This window comes from Telopea speciosissima, chromosome 1, assembly GCF_018873765.1.
Source record: "Telopea speciosissima isolate NSW1024214 ecotype Mountain lineage chromosome 1, Tspe_v1, whole genome shotgun sequence".
Taxonomy (NCBI): Eukaryota; Viridiplantae; Streptophyta; class Magnoliopsida; order Proteales; family Proteaceae; genus Telopea; species Telopea speciosissima.
Genome location: NC_057916.1, coordinates 67,720,168 through 67,736,275, shown reverse-complemented (window position 1 = coordinate 67,736,275; position 16,108 = coordinate 67,720,168). Strand labels below are relative to the sequence as shown.

At 39.7% G+C, this 16,108-nt stretch overlaps 2 protein-coding genes across 3 annotated transcripts; both read left to right on the top strand.

The window, feature by feature from the left end:
* Nucleotides 1-5,917: 5,917 nt before the first annotated feature.
* LOC122653482 lies at nucleotides 5,918-7,176 on the top strand. Its single transcript, XM_043847333.1, has 3 exons — nucleotides 5,918-6,018; nucleotides 6,634-7,051; nucleotides 7,123-7,176. Exons 1-3 carry the CDS (start codon nucleotides 5,918-5,920, stop codon nucleotides 7,174-7,176), a joined length of 573 nt encoding a protein of 190 aa, XP_043703268.1.
* Nucleotides 7,177-10,244: 3,068 nt separating this feature from the next.
* On the top strand, nucleotides 10,245-14,681 carry LOC122656847. 2 transcript variants are annotated; one of them, XM_043851527.1, is made up of 3 exons: nucleotides 10,245-10,460; nucleotides 11,046-11,229; nucleotides 14,080-14,681. In XM_043851527.1, exons 2-3 carry the CDS (start codon nucleotides 11,079-11,081, stop codon nucleotides 14,658-14,660), a joined length of 732 nt encoding a protein of 243 aa, XP_043707462.1. In that variant the 5' UTR covers nucleotides 10,245-10,460; nucleotides 11,046-11,078; the 3' UTR covers nucleotides 14,661-14,681. The 2 variants fall into 2 exon arrangements, with proteins under 2 accessions (XP_043707462.1, XP_043707453.1); XM_043851518.1 differs by having other exon boundaries at nucleotides 11,046-11,241.
* The last annotated feature ends 1,427 nt before the right edge of the window (nucleotides 14,682-16,108 follow it).

The following is a 16,108-nucleotide window of genomic DNA, read 5'->3' as shown; positions in this document are numbered from 1 at the left end:
AATGTCTTCCGGATCCCACAACAGGTCCTTCAGCAAATGGAAAGACAAATGGCAAGGTTCTTATGGTTGGGCAACAAGGAGAGTGGTTCATATAAAATTGAATGCAGCTCCCTTTGTACTCCCAAAGACGAAGGTGGTTTGGGACTTCATCGCTTGCAAGATTGGAACACAGCCTCGTTAGCAAGACAGATCTGGAACATTGCCTCCAACGCCCAAACCTATTGGGTGTCCTTCGTTAGGCATCGATGGTTGCATAGACACTCAGTCTGGTCGCTACCCATTCCTACTCTATGTTCGGTGTCCTTCAAGGCGGTTCTAAGGACTCGATGCTTCGCCAGCAAGTGCACTACTCAGTTGATCAAGGATGGCTCCTCCACCCTTCTCTGGTATGACCCCTGGCTTCCTAGTGGGCCTTTATGCACAGGAAATAACCTTCTCATTGCTAAAGCACTAGGGTGACATCCCTTTGCTCATGTAGACGAGCTTCTCAACAACTCTGGTATTTAGGAATGTCCAAACAATGACCCGGTACTTGTGGAGAAATGGCCAGACATTTCAACCACCAGAATTTATCGAAGGCTAGCAGGGGACAGTGCTGTTTAGACTCCTGCCACGAATGGGAGATTCTTGGTCAGAACCGCTTGGGAGATGGTTCATGAAAGGGGTATCAAGGTTCCCTGGCATGGCCTCCTCTGGTCATCATCATCTCAACCTCGCTTTTCCTTTCTCACGTGGTTAGCCATTCGAGGGAGGCTTCCTACCCGATGTCGGCTGGCTCATTGGGATAACAATATCGATACCTCATGTCCCCTCTAAAACTTGAGGCCGGAGACGCTAGATCACCTTTTCTTCCAGTGCCAGTACTCAACCACGGTATCGAAAGGTGTTCTAAAGACCAACGGTTTCGCTCGGGGTCCGCTTGGGACGTGGTAGGAGGAGGTGGCTTGGGTGCTCAAACACTTCTTGGGTGATTCTGCCTTGAATAAATCCGCAAATTCAGCTTCACAGCTACAATTTATCGGTTATGGATGGAGAGGAACAGCAGGATCTTTCATCAGCAGCAACGTCCTCTAGATGATACTCTTGCAAGGATCCTACTAGAGACCCGGATGCGGTTTACTGACATACAATCCATTGTGGCTAATAGCAGTACTATAGGGGAGTTCTTCCAACGTTGGCGAATCAACGTGAGATTCATAAATCACAACCCCCACCCCCCTTATCTGGCCCTTCCCTCCTTTGGGGTGGGTGGCAATAAACTGTGATGGATCAATGCGTGGAGAGTAGGGAGGATATGATGCCCTAGCCCGTGATTCCTCGAGACGTGTACTATTTGCTATCGTTGGGTGTTTGGAAGATGGGAATGTCCTGCGACTGGAGCTATCCGCAATCAGGCATGTACTCACGAAGGCCAGGAGCATGAAGATTAGACACATTCATGTTCAATCGGACTCCCTGGTGGCCATACACTCCATCACTGGTGTCTATCAGGCACCATGGCACTGCTTGGGACTACTTGAGGATATTCATGGCCTGCGGGATTTCGCAGTTGTATCTTTGCTCATCACGTTAGAGAACTTAATAGTTGCGCTGACTTCTTATCCAAGTTCCTTACTTCCTCTTAGGAGATCCACTTGGATACCCAAGGCCGCCCAACGGCTCTCTCCCTCCTAATAAGAGACGAGACCAATGGAAAGGTCTTTTACAGATTGTAAATTCTATGGTCCCCCAAATTATTTAATATAAAGCTCCCTTATCTCCAAAAAAAAAAATGCATGTTTTTCCACTGGGATGACTTGGGTGCCCAAACCTTATCAGATTTGACCAAAAAACTTCTAGAAAAACTTTCTTTTATCCTTTCAAGCCCGAATCTAGCTTTTGGGGTGAAGACAACGTTGTTTGGACATTATTTCATATGAATTACTATTCTGTGGGTCCCTCACTTTGAGCATAGTTTTGACTATATATATATGCTGCAAGCACAATTTGTATCTGATCTTCATATCATTGGATGGTACTCGAAAAATGCTTTCCAATGATATATGGTCCATCAAAATTCGATTGTCGGATCTCCAGATATCACCGTCTGAAAATCGACCAATAAAGCAACCAAATTGTGGTTTTATAGGCCTACCAGGGGCTACCCCGTGGCAAGCCCTTGGTGGCGACGCCTTGGTTTTTAATAAAAATACCCCTAACCCTAGAATTACTATAAGGGCTGATGTTCTCTGTGCCGCAACGCAACCTGTGCCCAGACACATGGGCCTGCCATTTAGGGGGGCAAGGTGGTCATTTCTCCCACTCCCATGTGTCTGGGCATAGCCTGCGCCCCCGACACAAAGAACATTTTGCCTTATTATAATTAGGGCCTCCCTCTCATTCAAAACACGGTTTCTAAATTCCAAGAACAAAGTTATAGAGGGAAGAGAAAAAAAGCACTAGAGAAGTCCCAAAATAGAAAGAACCGAGTCTTGGAGACCTCTTTGGTCAAAACAAGATTTTTCTCTCTCCTCTTTTATTTACTAAAATATTTCATTTTAATTAGATTAATTAGTATTTATTAAATTAGTTTTAATTGGTTAATTTTATAGTGTACATATTCGCTTTTTCTGCTCACTTTTAAAATTGCTTTTTTATGTCGTTGTAATGCTGATATTCCTATAAATAATATTAGAACATTTCGTTTTATGCCATTATGTTGGCAAAATATTTTTTTAATATCCTTTTTTACACCGTTAGTGCGCCAAAATATAAAATTATTAGTTTTGTCTACAAATCTGGGCCCTCAAAACAAAATCTTTGTCTGTGGGAGTCCAATTGACACCCAGACAGTGCCATTGAACTCCATTTGCCAAGAATAGTTATTCAAGACCATCATACCAATGATTGGAATTACATTTGACCTAATCCCTATCAAGGGTATGTACACAGCTTAGCATAGTGAGGTTCAAGTTCGATCCACCTTTTCACATGTTCATTTTGTTTTCCAAAACTACATTTTGATTTTATCCCTATTGAGGGTACGGTGGTTGCTTGACAAAGTTATGTTCAAGTTCAATCCACTTACATAGTATTTCTTTATTTCCTTTCATTATATCAATTTTGGGTGGAAGTTCTAGATTCGGCATCAATGCAAGTCAATAGGGTGGGGCTTTATGGTCATTTGGATGGTCATTTCGCTCACCCTCATGTGTCTGGGAGCAACCTACGTTGCGGCACAGAGAACAGTTAGCCATCAATTTTATATGCTTTCCAATATCGTCATGCCAATCCATACTGTGTATTTAACATGTTTTTAACCTAGCTATCTAGAATAGGGTTAGATACTGCTTTACTATGTATGCTAGTGTACAGGACTAGTTAGTAGGACTAGTACGTTAGGAATGGTCTACATAAAAGCAGACTAGCCTTCGGTTGGGTAGACTGGGTGCCTACCAGTTTCCTGGCCCGTAACTTTGAGCCTATCTAGAGATCTAGGCAGATTGAAGCCTTATCCATTAGAGTTCTTTCTCTATCCCAAAAAGGAAAAGATATTTATGGATCCTTGACTCTTATCTAGATGTCGACTCCTAAGAAACCTTTCTCTTCTCTTCTGACTAAGGGTGTCAAAACCTAAACCGAACCGGTAAAACCAGCCCAGCCTGACCTGATTGAGCCCGATCCAAACTGGGCCGAGGCCTTATCAGTTCGGCTTCAGTTTATGGTTTAGAACATAGTTCGATTTTGGCTCGATTCGGGCTAAACCGATTGGCCTGCCCGATAGGACCGAACTTGAACCGAACACTAAAAACAACACACAAACCCTAAAAACTCTACCCTAAACCAGCCTATACCCGGGTTTCAAACCAAACTGAACCGAATTGAAATCGATATCATAAACCGAACCGAAAAGTCCCTATTGGTTCGGTTTCGGTTTCCCTAAAACTCACACCGAAACCGGAAAACCAAACCACCCGCTTGACACCCTTACTTCTGACCACCGGTTCGAGAGGTGATCTTTGAGGGTACTTTCCTTGATACGTAGAGTATTATAATAGATTCATTCTAAAGAGCAACCCATTTCATCATCATGATCTATCCTATAAGTTACTCTAATTCTCAGATATTTTCCCAAATATGATAACATCTCAATTAATTCCATAAGTGAAAGTATAATATTTGTACATGATAGTAATCAAACATAAAACATGCTATCTCAACCTCAATGTATTAGACATAAGAGCATATGAAATAAGTTTGGCCATTAGGTCCAATGAACTTAACATCTAAACAGTATACAATAATGTCGATGATTCTTAAAGTTAATAACTCATTCGTTAATAAGGAACATGGTAATAGTTTCATAATAATAATCCATTAAAACCAAACATATGGGTTTAACCTTTTAACATTAACTAAGGTCCAATAACAATGATGTGGGTTGCACTGGACAAGCTTGGACAGTGCAGGCCCAACAGGGTTGTTCTTTGATGGTCTTTTAAAATTTTAGAGCCCAACAACAATAAAACATAACATGGGCCTTAACTTCATATTATAAATATGGGCCCCAACTACATAAAATAAACATGGGTCAAGAATCAAGATAGCTCATTCTGCTTTACGACAACGAAAAGAATTTTTGAACAAAGAAGACAATGTACATATTTCTATTTTCTGCTAGTTGTTTTATTTTCTTTTCATCAAAAAAAAAAAAGAAGTTATGCTGCCCCTTGATGAATCGGCCAATTTAGATTAGAATTGGCTAACATCGATCTCAATTTCCACTGTTCTTAATTGTTGCTTCCTGAATAAGAATCGGATTGGCCGTAACAGAATTAGATCGACTGATTCTTAGTCATTTTCTTAATAAACCATTTTGAATTGGATCAATTCATGGGCCGATTCCCGATTTCTAAACCGATTCAATCTTCACCATAAAATAGCTTAGATTCCCAATTTGGGGCCCTCTCTGACTGATTCCATTCCAAATTCTGAGTTTTAAAACCTAGCTTGCAAATTTATCATCGACTTTTTCTTAAAGCATTAAGATGCAAGTTTGAAGACCCATAGAGCAGCAACAAGAAGAGTGTCGATGGTCAGCCAGTGGCTAGTGCTGGCCTATAGGTAGAATGCCCGTAGCCACAGGCTGTCCGTTGTGGGCTAACCTGCAACAGCGAGCATGCTACCTATGGGAGCAGCTGCCATGCGTTAGCCAACAAAGAATTTGGATCCTTTGCTACCGCCTGCCTGTGCAGCCGACATGCAGCCTCACATAGGCAGGAGTGAAATGACCGCCCTACCCACTGCCCGAGTTGTGTGAGGTCGCACGCCAGTTGCATGGGTAGGAAGCATCAAAGGATCCGAATCCACCAACAAGGGGCGGAATCTTTCCATACTGGAACACCAAAGCGGGCTTAAAATCGGGTAATACCAAGCAAAGGCAATTTGGCGCCTTGGCCCTTGCATTGGGCTGCCAGCTAGAGATGTAAACGGATTGAATTCGATCGGATGGTGGCATTATCATATTTGTATCCGTTTATATTCGGACGGATTCGAATAGTTTTCGAATAGTGGTTGTTTGAAAATGGCATTCTCCTAAATGGATATGAACGCAGATCGAATATGAATTTTCGACTATCCGTTAACATCTTTACTGTTTTTATGATGAAGGTTAAGGTTGAGACTTGAGAGTTCAACAACTACCCTTTCTTCTACTCTTCTTAGAGTGTGTTTGGTAACGTTCAGAACAGCATTCTGAACAGTTCTTTTGTTTAAAAAGAACAAAAAAACATGAAAAAGTGTTTGGCTTGCGGTTCATTTTTTCGTTCTTTTAGAACGAACCGGAGGTCTTGCGCACCAAAAGAACGTTCTTTGCAGACCGTCTCTAAAGAACGAGAACGATTAGACGATCTAAATTCGACGAAACCCGTGAAAACCCATGAAGTTGGAGAAGGCTCCTTGCAATCAAAAGTTGGGAAGAGAAGGGGAAGAGAAGGAGCAGATGAGGGGGAGACCTCTACCTGCAACGCCGGCTTCAAGGTAAGAACTTCAAACCACTCTCTCATCTCTCTCTGGTTCTCTCTCCCTCTCACTCTCTCACTCTCTTCCTCTCTCTATCTCTCTCTCTCGTAGTCTCTGCAAATCATTTGGCGCATTCTCTACAACTCTCTCTCGCTCTCTTCCTCTCTCTGTCTCGCTCTCTCCCCCTCTCTCTCCCTCGCAGTCTCAGCAACTGTCTCTCGCTCTCTCTCTCTCTCTCTCTCTCTCTCTCTCTCTCTCTCTCGTCTCTGTTTGTGAAGTTCGTTTATGGTTTTGGAAAGCCCAGATCTGACAAATCTATATTGTTACACACGATTTTGTCTCAGGAATCCGATTGCGAGACCTGGAATTTGAAGGAGTTTTTTATGCTTTGACGAAGATTAGAAAGCTGTTGTAGAGATTTGGGGCTTAATCGTGATCCCAAGTTGAAATCGAGGCATTCCATCCAACAGGAACACGGTTCGCAGTTAAATTCGGGGCTTAATCGTGATTATGTGCATACCGGACAGTTGCAACGTAATCCGGCCACCAGATCTTTATCTCCTCTGCCTGACACTAATCTCTCGGATTCATTCAAGGAAGCTCAATCTGAGAAGAGGAGATTTTCTACTCCAGGCTGCGAAGAAAAGTACCCGATGGAAAGATTCCAGGGAAGATTTTCGCTAGAGATTCTCATCGTACTCGGGCATCGGATTCCACGTCGTCGTCAACTTCGATTTCTGATAAATTGAATAGTCGAAGGGAGTCATCGTGCACGAAGTGCTTTGATCTTGGAGGAGGAAGGGTCACTGCGGTGGAAACTGCTGCAGATGAATTCAAGGTTGATCTCTCTCAGTTGTTCTATGGGCTTAAGTTTGCCATCGGAGCTCACAGTCAAATTTACCATGGAATTTATAAGGATGAATCTATTGCTATGAAGATTCTTAGCCCACCTGATGACGACGAAAATGGAGCCATAGCGGCTCGGCTGGAGAAGCAGTTCACTAGAGAAGTTACTCATCTGTCTCATCTCCACCATCAAAATGTGGTCAAGGTAGCTCAAGTCTCTCTTTTCTTTGTTTATGTTTTATTTTTGTTTTTACCTTTTTTATTTTCATCTTTTAGGGTTCACGGGCGAGGGATCCTAGTACTCAACTTTTATCGAATTATGATCACTAAATTATTATGTTGTAGCAGCAATATACTCTAGTTCCCTTTGTGCCTTCATATTTATGCATTGCAGCCATTCTACTATTTGCTTTGTTGAGTTCAGTGATATTGAACTGCTAGTTATTCTGTTCTGATTTGATTTTTGTTTTAAGTTCTCTTGTGGAGGACAATTGTGAGAGATTGCTCCCCAAGCTTATTACAGTGTGTCATTTAGGAACCTAGAGTCAGATAATTAGGGTTTTTTTTTTAATTTTTAGCAGTTAATCCTTAGTTTTTTGTGCCCAAACTATCTATTATTCCTATGAATCTGATTGTAATTCCATGTCAATTCATCATTTGTTTAAGCCATAAAACATTCAAAAAAAAAGAAGCAATCCACAACTGAGTTTTTATGATGGGCATACCTGATCTTCCTCTGATTTGGGTGAGTACCCACATCTATCGTATTCATATTCTCTATTTTCTTGTCTACATTCAAAACCACCAAAATTTGGGAAACTGGTGATATCTCCTAAACAAGAAATCTGATCAGATTCCAACACTATTTACTTCAGATCTGTCCATCAGATTTGAGCCAAAATTTGGGAAACCATTCTTCTCCATATAATTGAACCTTCGACCAGCTTTTGGACCATATCTGAAACTTTGATTTGCTGTTATTAAATTTATTTTTAAATCTGGTTTCTAAATCTGTCAGTGTGAAAGCCATCCAAGAGACTTTGAAACAGGTCAGATTTTAATAAGATATTAATCATGAGATGTGATCTTCAGCCCAGAAGGACTTGATTGGATGATATTGATCTGGGTATGATAGGGGAGAATGGTTCAAACCTGAACTTTTGATTTCTGATCTGGGTACCCTAGGGGGGACTATCATATGATTGCCCTTTAAATTATAAGTTGATTCAACTTTCATTTCCATACCTTTTCTTCCTTTACTTTTTTCCACTCACATAGGAGAAAAGGGATTGGGGAAGATAGAAATTACTGAGAAAGGAAGCAATGAATGGCAGGTAAGAGCAGGGCCCATCTATGTTATCTCTTAGGACCAATTTCAAAAGGTTCTGGCATTGGCACCACCATTTTTCTATTTGTATTAATAGCCTTTTCTTTGAAAAACAAAAAATTTCTTTACTTCTGATGTCCAAAATAGCCAAGTGCTTCAGTTAGTTAAGATTATTCAATCTATGGAATCGCTTGGCTTTCTAGAATCCAAAAGAATGGAGAATGTAATTTGGTTTAATCTGTTGTGTTAATTCATTGACAACTTGATGGGCCTTTAGCTCAAATTGGTAGAGCACTTGGAACATGAGCATGTTACATGAGCATGTTCCAAGAGGATGGTGGTTCGAGTCCACCAAGGCCTTCTTTATTCAACTGTTCATAGCATAGTTAGTTATACCACTAATCCACTCAAGAACCCAATTTTAATGGCATCTTTGAAATTTGACATCTTTTTATACTTACTTTGGTTATTTTAATGAGATATTTTAAGGTTGGTAAGAGAAAAGGATTTTACAAGTCTTTTTTTGGTATAATTGACAAAGAAATGGCATTATTGTAATTAATATCAAATAGGGAAGAACGGATTTTACCAAACACTATTTTCGTTTTGAACAATGTTCTCAAACAGTCATTTTCGGTCTCAGAATGCCGTTCTAGACCAAGAACGTAAAAGAACGTTTCTAGTCAAGAACGGGCGTTCTTTGTTCAGACCGTTACCAAACGCAGCCTTAGTCTTTGATTTTCTCACATAGGTATGTGATTCCGTGTATCACATTCCATAAACAATATATATAAACCAATAGAAAATATAGAAAAAGTATCACATTATCTTAACTTATAAAATTATAAAAATAAGATAACAAAATCTAATAAAGTAACTTAAAAGGATACACGGACACATAGATATATTTTAGACATTTCATTACCATCGGATTGCTAAACAAATCGGATAATAATCGATCGGATAGGGGGATTATCATATTCGTATTCGATTAGTTTCGGACGAATTCGGATTCTCCTAAACAGATACAAACACTAATCGAATACGGATTTCAAATATCCTTTTACATCTCTATATTTCAGATATTTCATTACCATCGGATTGCTAAACAAATCGGATAATAATCGATCGGATAGGGGGATTATCATATTCGTATTCAATTAGTTTCGGACGAATTCGGATTCTCCTAAACGGATACAAACACTAATCGAATACGGATTTCAAATATCCTTTTACATCTCTACTGCCAGCGGCCTTACAAAATAGTTTGGCCTTTTTTTTTTATTCATTCATATTTGGCCTTTAGGGGTTAAACAACGAGGAGAAATGGGTATCGAGAAGGTATTTTGGAACATACCAAAACTCTAAGAGGGGTTTGTGAACCCCAGGATGGTGGGTGAACTCCATGGAGGAAAACTTTGTCCATAAACTTTAGGCAGTGTTTGGTATGCATTCTAGGTCCAATTCGTGTTCTCAAATGATAAAAATAGTTGTTTTTGTGTTCTTGGATGATAAAAATAATTGTTTTTATGGTATGAGAATATGAAATCGACTTAGAATCCATACCAAACAGGACAATTATCGTTTATAGTTCCCTGATTGGTGAGGTTCCCTAGTTCCTCTCACAAGACGGGGGTGGGACCCATCTGAGGCACCTGATCGAACAGTCTGCCCAAGTGGGATCCACCCTCCTCTTGTGAGAGGAACTAGAAAACCGCACCAGTCAAGGAACCGTAAAGGAAATTTTTTTTACCAAAACACAGCCTCTGTAAAAAAAATGCCATGCCGTTGTATCCGAATAAAAACATTACCAACGTTCCGTACGTTGGACCAACCCAACTGCTGGTTTCGTCTGATTAGAGCGATTGAAGCAAGCACTAGTTTAGTGTGTCATCAGATAAACTTGCAGCACTACACAGCTAAGTTAGGTTTGCCAAATCAAAGAGAGAGAGAGAGAGCGTCACACGGGCATTTGGGAAGACGATCCCTCTCCTCTTGTTCTCTCGTCAGTATTTCTTCCAACCAGCAATGACTTTTACGTGTTTTTCTGCCCTTCACTTGTTTCATTTATGCCTGAATCGCGTGGGCGCTGATGAATTTCTCGTTTTTGTTCTTGGTTTGGAGCTCTAATGGCTGCCATTCTGAGTATCTTTCATGGGTTTTTGTTTGGTTTGTCTCTAAGACTGGTTTTGTGTTCTGAAATTAGGGCTCAACGCGTCATTGCTCGCTCTCAAGGGATTGAAGTGCCAATATTGAAGCCTTTTCTTTCTGCGAAGCTAGTAGCACTGTGAGTTGTTCCTTCATCTTTATATGACTGAAGATTTTTTCGCAATTCGTTAATTTTAGCCATATTGAGCTCATAGCTGTTCTGATTTCTATTTAGTTTTAAATTTTCTTTGTTAATTATGGAACATCAGTCTAAAAATTAGGATATAATGTAAGAAGGGCCATGCCCCATATGGTTGTCTATTTTATTTCATTATTCTGATTTGTGGCCTTGCTTTATTCATTATTGATAGCGAATGGTTTGTTTGAGTATTGGGTGTTTGACAATGGAAAATTGATCACTTTCTGCTCTGTTTGTTGTTGCCTAAAATTCGAAATTTCCTACTCTTTTGGAAAAAGTTAGGTGTTCATTTTATTTTTCTCTATTGTTCTCTATTTTAGTTGTTTTTGGATGTTTAAACAATGTTATTTTCTCATTTGTGATTTTTGGGAGCTCAACAATATGTCATGCTTATCTGCAATTAACCATGGGCTGCCCTGTTATCATTCTCCACTTTCCTCCAAGAACCACAATACAGTTCTATCAATTTCTACTGGCAGTTCTATTTTAATTGTTTTTGGACGTTTAAACAATGTTATTTTCTAGGTATGCATTTGTGATTTTTGGGAGCTCAACAATATGTCATGCTTATCTGCAATTAACCATGGGCTGCCCTGTTATCATTCTCCACTTTCCTCCAAGAACCACAATACAGTTCTATCAATTTCTACTGGCCGTGGAAGAGGGTTGTGGTCCTTGCCAGGTCATCTTAGTTTATGGGTAAAACCCATGGTCCAAGTAAGTAAGTGTTCTTTCCTTGTCTCTTTGACTTGTCCTTGTTAAAGTTTCAGTAAGTGTAAGATATTACAATCAGAATAGCAGTTTCTTTATATGCATTCCTATCTTGTTATTTGACATTTCTGATCTCTAGTAACAATAGTTGTCATGGCGTCTAGGCGACCCAAAGCGTTAGAGGGTGCCTATACACAAGCCGACCAAGGCGCCTGGATTCCTAGGCGACACCTTGACAACTATGGCTCTCTTTGGTATAGTTTTTATTTTTTATTTTTGCCTATTTTACAAAAATCAATTGTGAAAACCATTTTTGGTCAAAACATAAAAATCGTTTGGTAATCAATAGACATAATAGATTGTGTACTCAGAAATAGGTTTGGTATACCTATGAGCAAAATGATTTTTATAACTTTTAAACTTGTATGGGAAAAAGGATGTATCCAGATCCTCCCCAACCGATTGGACGCCCAGTGAGGGTCTTAAATCAGCTATATATGATCAAAGATATCCATGACATTCTTGGGTCTTAAAACACTTGGCTGCTTCATAGTAATTCAACATAAGCTATAACTCTTATTTCTTCATAATGTTATGCTAAAAATCAACTGAAGGAGGTTGCCCATAAAAATTCCAAATTGACCATTTCAATTCTTCAAAATTTGGGATGCTCTTGATAGGCAATTTCTAGTCCATTTCAAGAGCGTCTGTTGAAATTGACCTCTGGAACCTAAGAAGACTTACCCGGCAGCATAACTCTGGGAAGGCCTTGAACAGTTGGAGATTAGATATGCTAAAGCAAGCAAAGTGGTTCTTCAATCTTGTAAGATACAAAACACACACAAACCCAGAAAGGAAATGAAAATAGGAAAATCTCAGAGAGTCTTGTCGAATGAGAAAAGAATCAATTTCTGCTTTTGAAGTTCCAAACAAGCGTAACTACAACAACAGTTCTGCAACAACTATTACTAAATAGTATCCAATAAAGAAACACGACAAGGGCTACTGAGAAAGAGATATTTAAATGGCTTTAGAGATTTACCGTTATCAAAAGCTTTCAAAGCTCAACAATTAAAAAAATAGAGATGGTGGGCATGGAAGTATGTCATTATCTACTGAATGGTAGTGGTGATTGCGTCTGTACTTCCATGGCTAAGAAGTGAATGGTGAAAACTGAAAAAGGAAAGTAGGTGGCTGTCTATAAAGCCTCCAAGACTCCATTTTTTTTTTCTTTGGTAAAAGTCTACAAGACTCCATAGCTGCCTAAATGCTTAATGGTAATCGTGAAACATGTGGATCAGAATTCAGATACAGAGGGAGTCAAGGTAAGGGACAAGACATTAATGTCCATTTGTGATGAAAACAAACAGAAGTCTTGACGATTTAAGAAGACGACGTTGATGTGAACGGGGTTAACAGCTTAGCTGACTCCATCGTGAGGAGGGCACCGTCAGTTCGTGTATGAACAGAAAACCCCCAAATCATCCACACACAGAAAGAAAGAGAGAGAGAGAGAGAGAGAGAGAGAGAGAGAGAGAGAGAGAGAGAGAGAGAGAAAGATACCCAGGTGGTGCTGTAATGGAGGAAAATCGGAGGCCACAGAGAGTGTTTAGGGTTGGAGGCGACAGAGATTTAAGTTTAGGGTTGGAGGCGGCAGAGAAGAGAATAGGGGTGAGAGATGAGGGACGAGAGAGTGAGAGAGAGAAGGGTTTTGTTCTTATTTACATCTTTGGGCAATTTACAAATTTAACCTCAAAAGAGAGCCGTTACAACCATGTGCATTTTAAAGTTCTTAACTTCAGCGCATAAATAGCGGAAAAGAGTTTTCAACCAAAGACCATAAACGGCTTTCCATCCATTTTTGGTTTTTGGATTTTTTCAATCTTTTTAAAATAGAAACAGGCTCCATAAACGATACCAAATGCAACCAAAAACGTTTTTAAAGGCAAAAATAAAAACTATACCAAAGATGGCCTATTATAGCTTTCTAAATTATCTCTTCTGTACTTGTTTATGGTTTTTCCTCATTTCTTCGGTCATAATTCTATGAATATGACTTATTTTCTTCCTACCAAGACTAGCTGTTACACTTTCACTTAATTTTTCAATCAGAATCTTGCACAAATGAAGAGATATGTGAAGATTGACCTTTGGTGGAAAGCACACCAAGAAGCACCTGTGCCCCATGGCAGCTTTGAATACTTATGTAGTTATGTTAGCCCAATTGGAGTTCATGATGTAGGTCTGTCGCACTGTCTGGAAGCATGATTTCTACTTATCAAATCTTTGATTTTTTTTTTCCTTGAGAAAAAGTCACTATTTCAAAGACCTAATGACTTAGAAAAAGTATAAATATCAAACAAGGAAACAAAAATGATCATCCTATATTATTTTCTCTATAAATCTGCACAATCAAAGAGTTGAGGTACATCCATGTGGTTCTTATTGTGAACTGTTTTTCGTATCAAATTGTTAAACGTGTTTTGTTTTATTTTATTTTATTTATTTATCGAATTGTTATGAGCATGAACTTGATTGTGATTCTCATTCTTTACAAAGTTTTACAATGGCACTAGATAGTGATTGCTTGAACAGGGTATACCAGTTCTGGAGAGAATGTTGACATTTTTGTTCAGTCAGTTGGTTTATGTCATGAGTTTGTTTTTCCTTGAAAACCAATAGATCAGGGGAGAAATAAAGTATTTATAAGATATGAATCATATAATATATTTATGTTGGATCTGTTATGAGTTACCTGTTTTTTCTTTGATCGTATCCAATGTATCAGTTTTTGTATTCATACTGTGAAAATGGTTCTGACTTCTAGTTATGTTTTTACTTGGTACAGTACCACCTCACCTGCCTTCCCGTCAGCATTCTTGGAGATGTTGCCATGTTAAAGGTGAAAATTCAGAGGGGGTTTTAAGCGATGAAAGCATTGTCTTGGATGAGCAAACATTAGAGCAGGACCTGCAGATGGCCATTGAGGAAGAAAACTATGCTCGAGCAGCAAAAATCAGGGATAGCCTCCGGCTTCTTCATGAGGACAGCAAGGCTTCTGTTCTAGCAGCAAATAATCGGTTTTACAATTCGTTCAGGAAAGGAGACGTGGCTGCCATGCGAGCCCTGTGGGCAAAAGGGGATAATGTGTGTGTTGTACATCCTGGTGTGGGTGGGATATCGGGTTATGATCTCGTCATGGGAAGCTGGGAGTTCGTATGGGCGGACTATGAATTCCCACTTGAGATTGAGGTAAAAGATGCTCAAGTTCATGTCAAAGGTGATATTGGGTATGTGAGATGCATTGAAATGGTTAAGACCAAAGGCAGCAGTTGGGGGCAACAGTATGTGACAAACGTGTTTGAGAGGATTGATGGTCAGTGGTGTATTTGTATTCACCATGCTTCACATATTGACTTAAGAAGATAAATTGTAAGCTTTTTTGCCTCAAGATTTTTTTCTTCTATTTTCTCTAAGTAGATAAGAGTGTTGAGGGAGGAGAAAATTCTTTAATGGGACCAGGTTTTGGTCCTATTGGTGTCTAACCTCAGTTAGAGTTTGATTTCTCTTAAACTTGATCTTGATGAAATTCTCCTATATCACTTCTGTGATTTGGAGTGGTATATTTATAGTATATCTGTGAGGTTATACGTCGTGTTTAAAATTCAAAATACAGATGAGATTTTGAGTTTATCTTAATTCAAATACAAAGGAGAAGAAGTGGGAACGTCCTTAGCTTTGCTTGGTCCACAAGTGATAACGATGAGCTGTTGGACTGAGATTCAAAATGCAAATTGGTATTTGAATTTCCATTATCTGTTACACTCTCCCTCAAGCGAAGCGGGCGGTTGCACACGGTGAGCTTGGTTTGCAGAGCACGGTACCGTACCCCCGAGAGACTCTTTGTGAAAATATCGGCTATTTTATCACAACTTGGCACAAATCGGATGCACAGTTGACTAATGGCCACTTGTTCATGCACAAAATGATAGTCAATTTCTATGTGTTTTGTGCGTGCATGGAATAATGGATTTGCCACAAGATAAGTTGCTCCGATGTTGTCACACCCCCATCCCTGAACCACGGGGAATGCAACTAGAGCGTATCAATACGTTCTCTAACCACCAGAATCACTGATGCAGTACCCAAGACTAACTCATTCACAACGACAAATAATAGGTAAAAGGAAAAGATTAATATTAATGACATCAGAGTTAGCAGAAGCTAGGTGATAGCATATAAAATATTGTCTATTCAAATTTACCCCTTCATATCAATGGGTTCTAATCAGGATTTATGTATTATCACTGTATAATAAATACACTTATCAAGAAAGGAATAAAAGAATACACCTTGAATTCAAAATGAATAATCAAGTGCATCAATAGATGGCCACCGGCCATAAGTCACTGTCCCGCCAAGGAACACACATCGCAAAGAACACTCGGTCCATGCTCCACGATCTCCGGAGCCCACCAATCAACGTAACCGGTCTCGGGAGTCTTGTAGTCAGTGCCACTCGCTCGAATGTACCGCATCAACTAAAAATATGTTTCCTCGAGGAATGAGCTCCAATCGAGCCCAATGAGTGGCTAAGCCACACAAACATACACAATAATAATAATGAATGGGGTTGACGCAAACCATACATGATGGACGGATACCAAGGGGTCCCATACCACCAAGGTAGACCGTACATCACATACAATTACAATCATGCTACATGAATGAATGATGATGTATAGTTTTATTGTTATCCACCTAACACACAACTAAGTCGGGTATAGTACTATAGCAACACCTTAGGTAGCATCCCCGACATCGGTACCATAAACGGATGGTATACCGGCGATGACAAACCCAGTCGCACGGAAGCT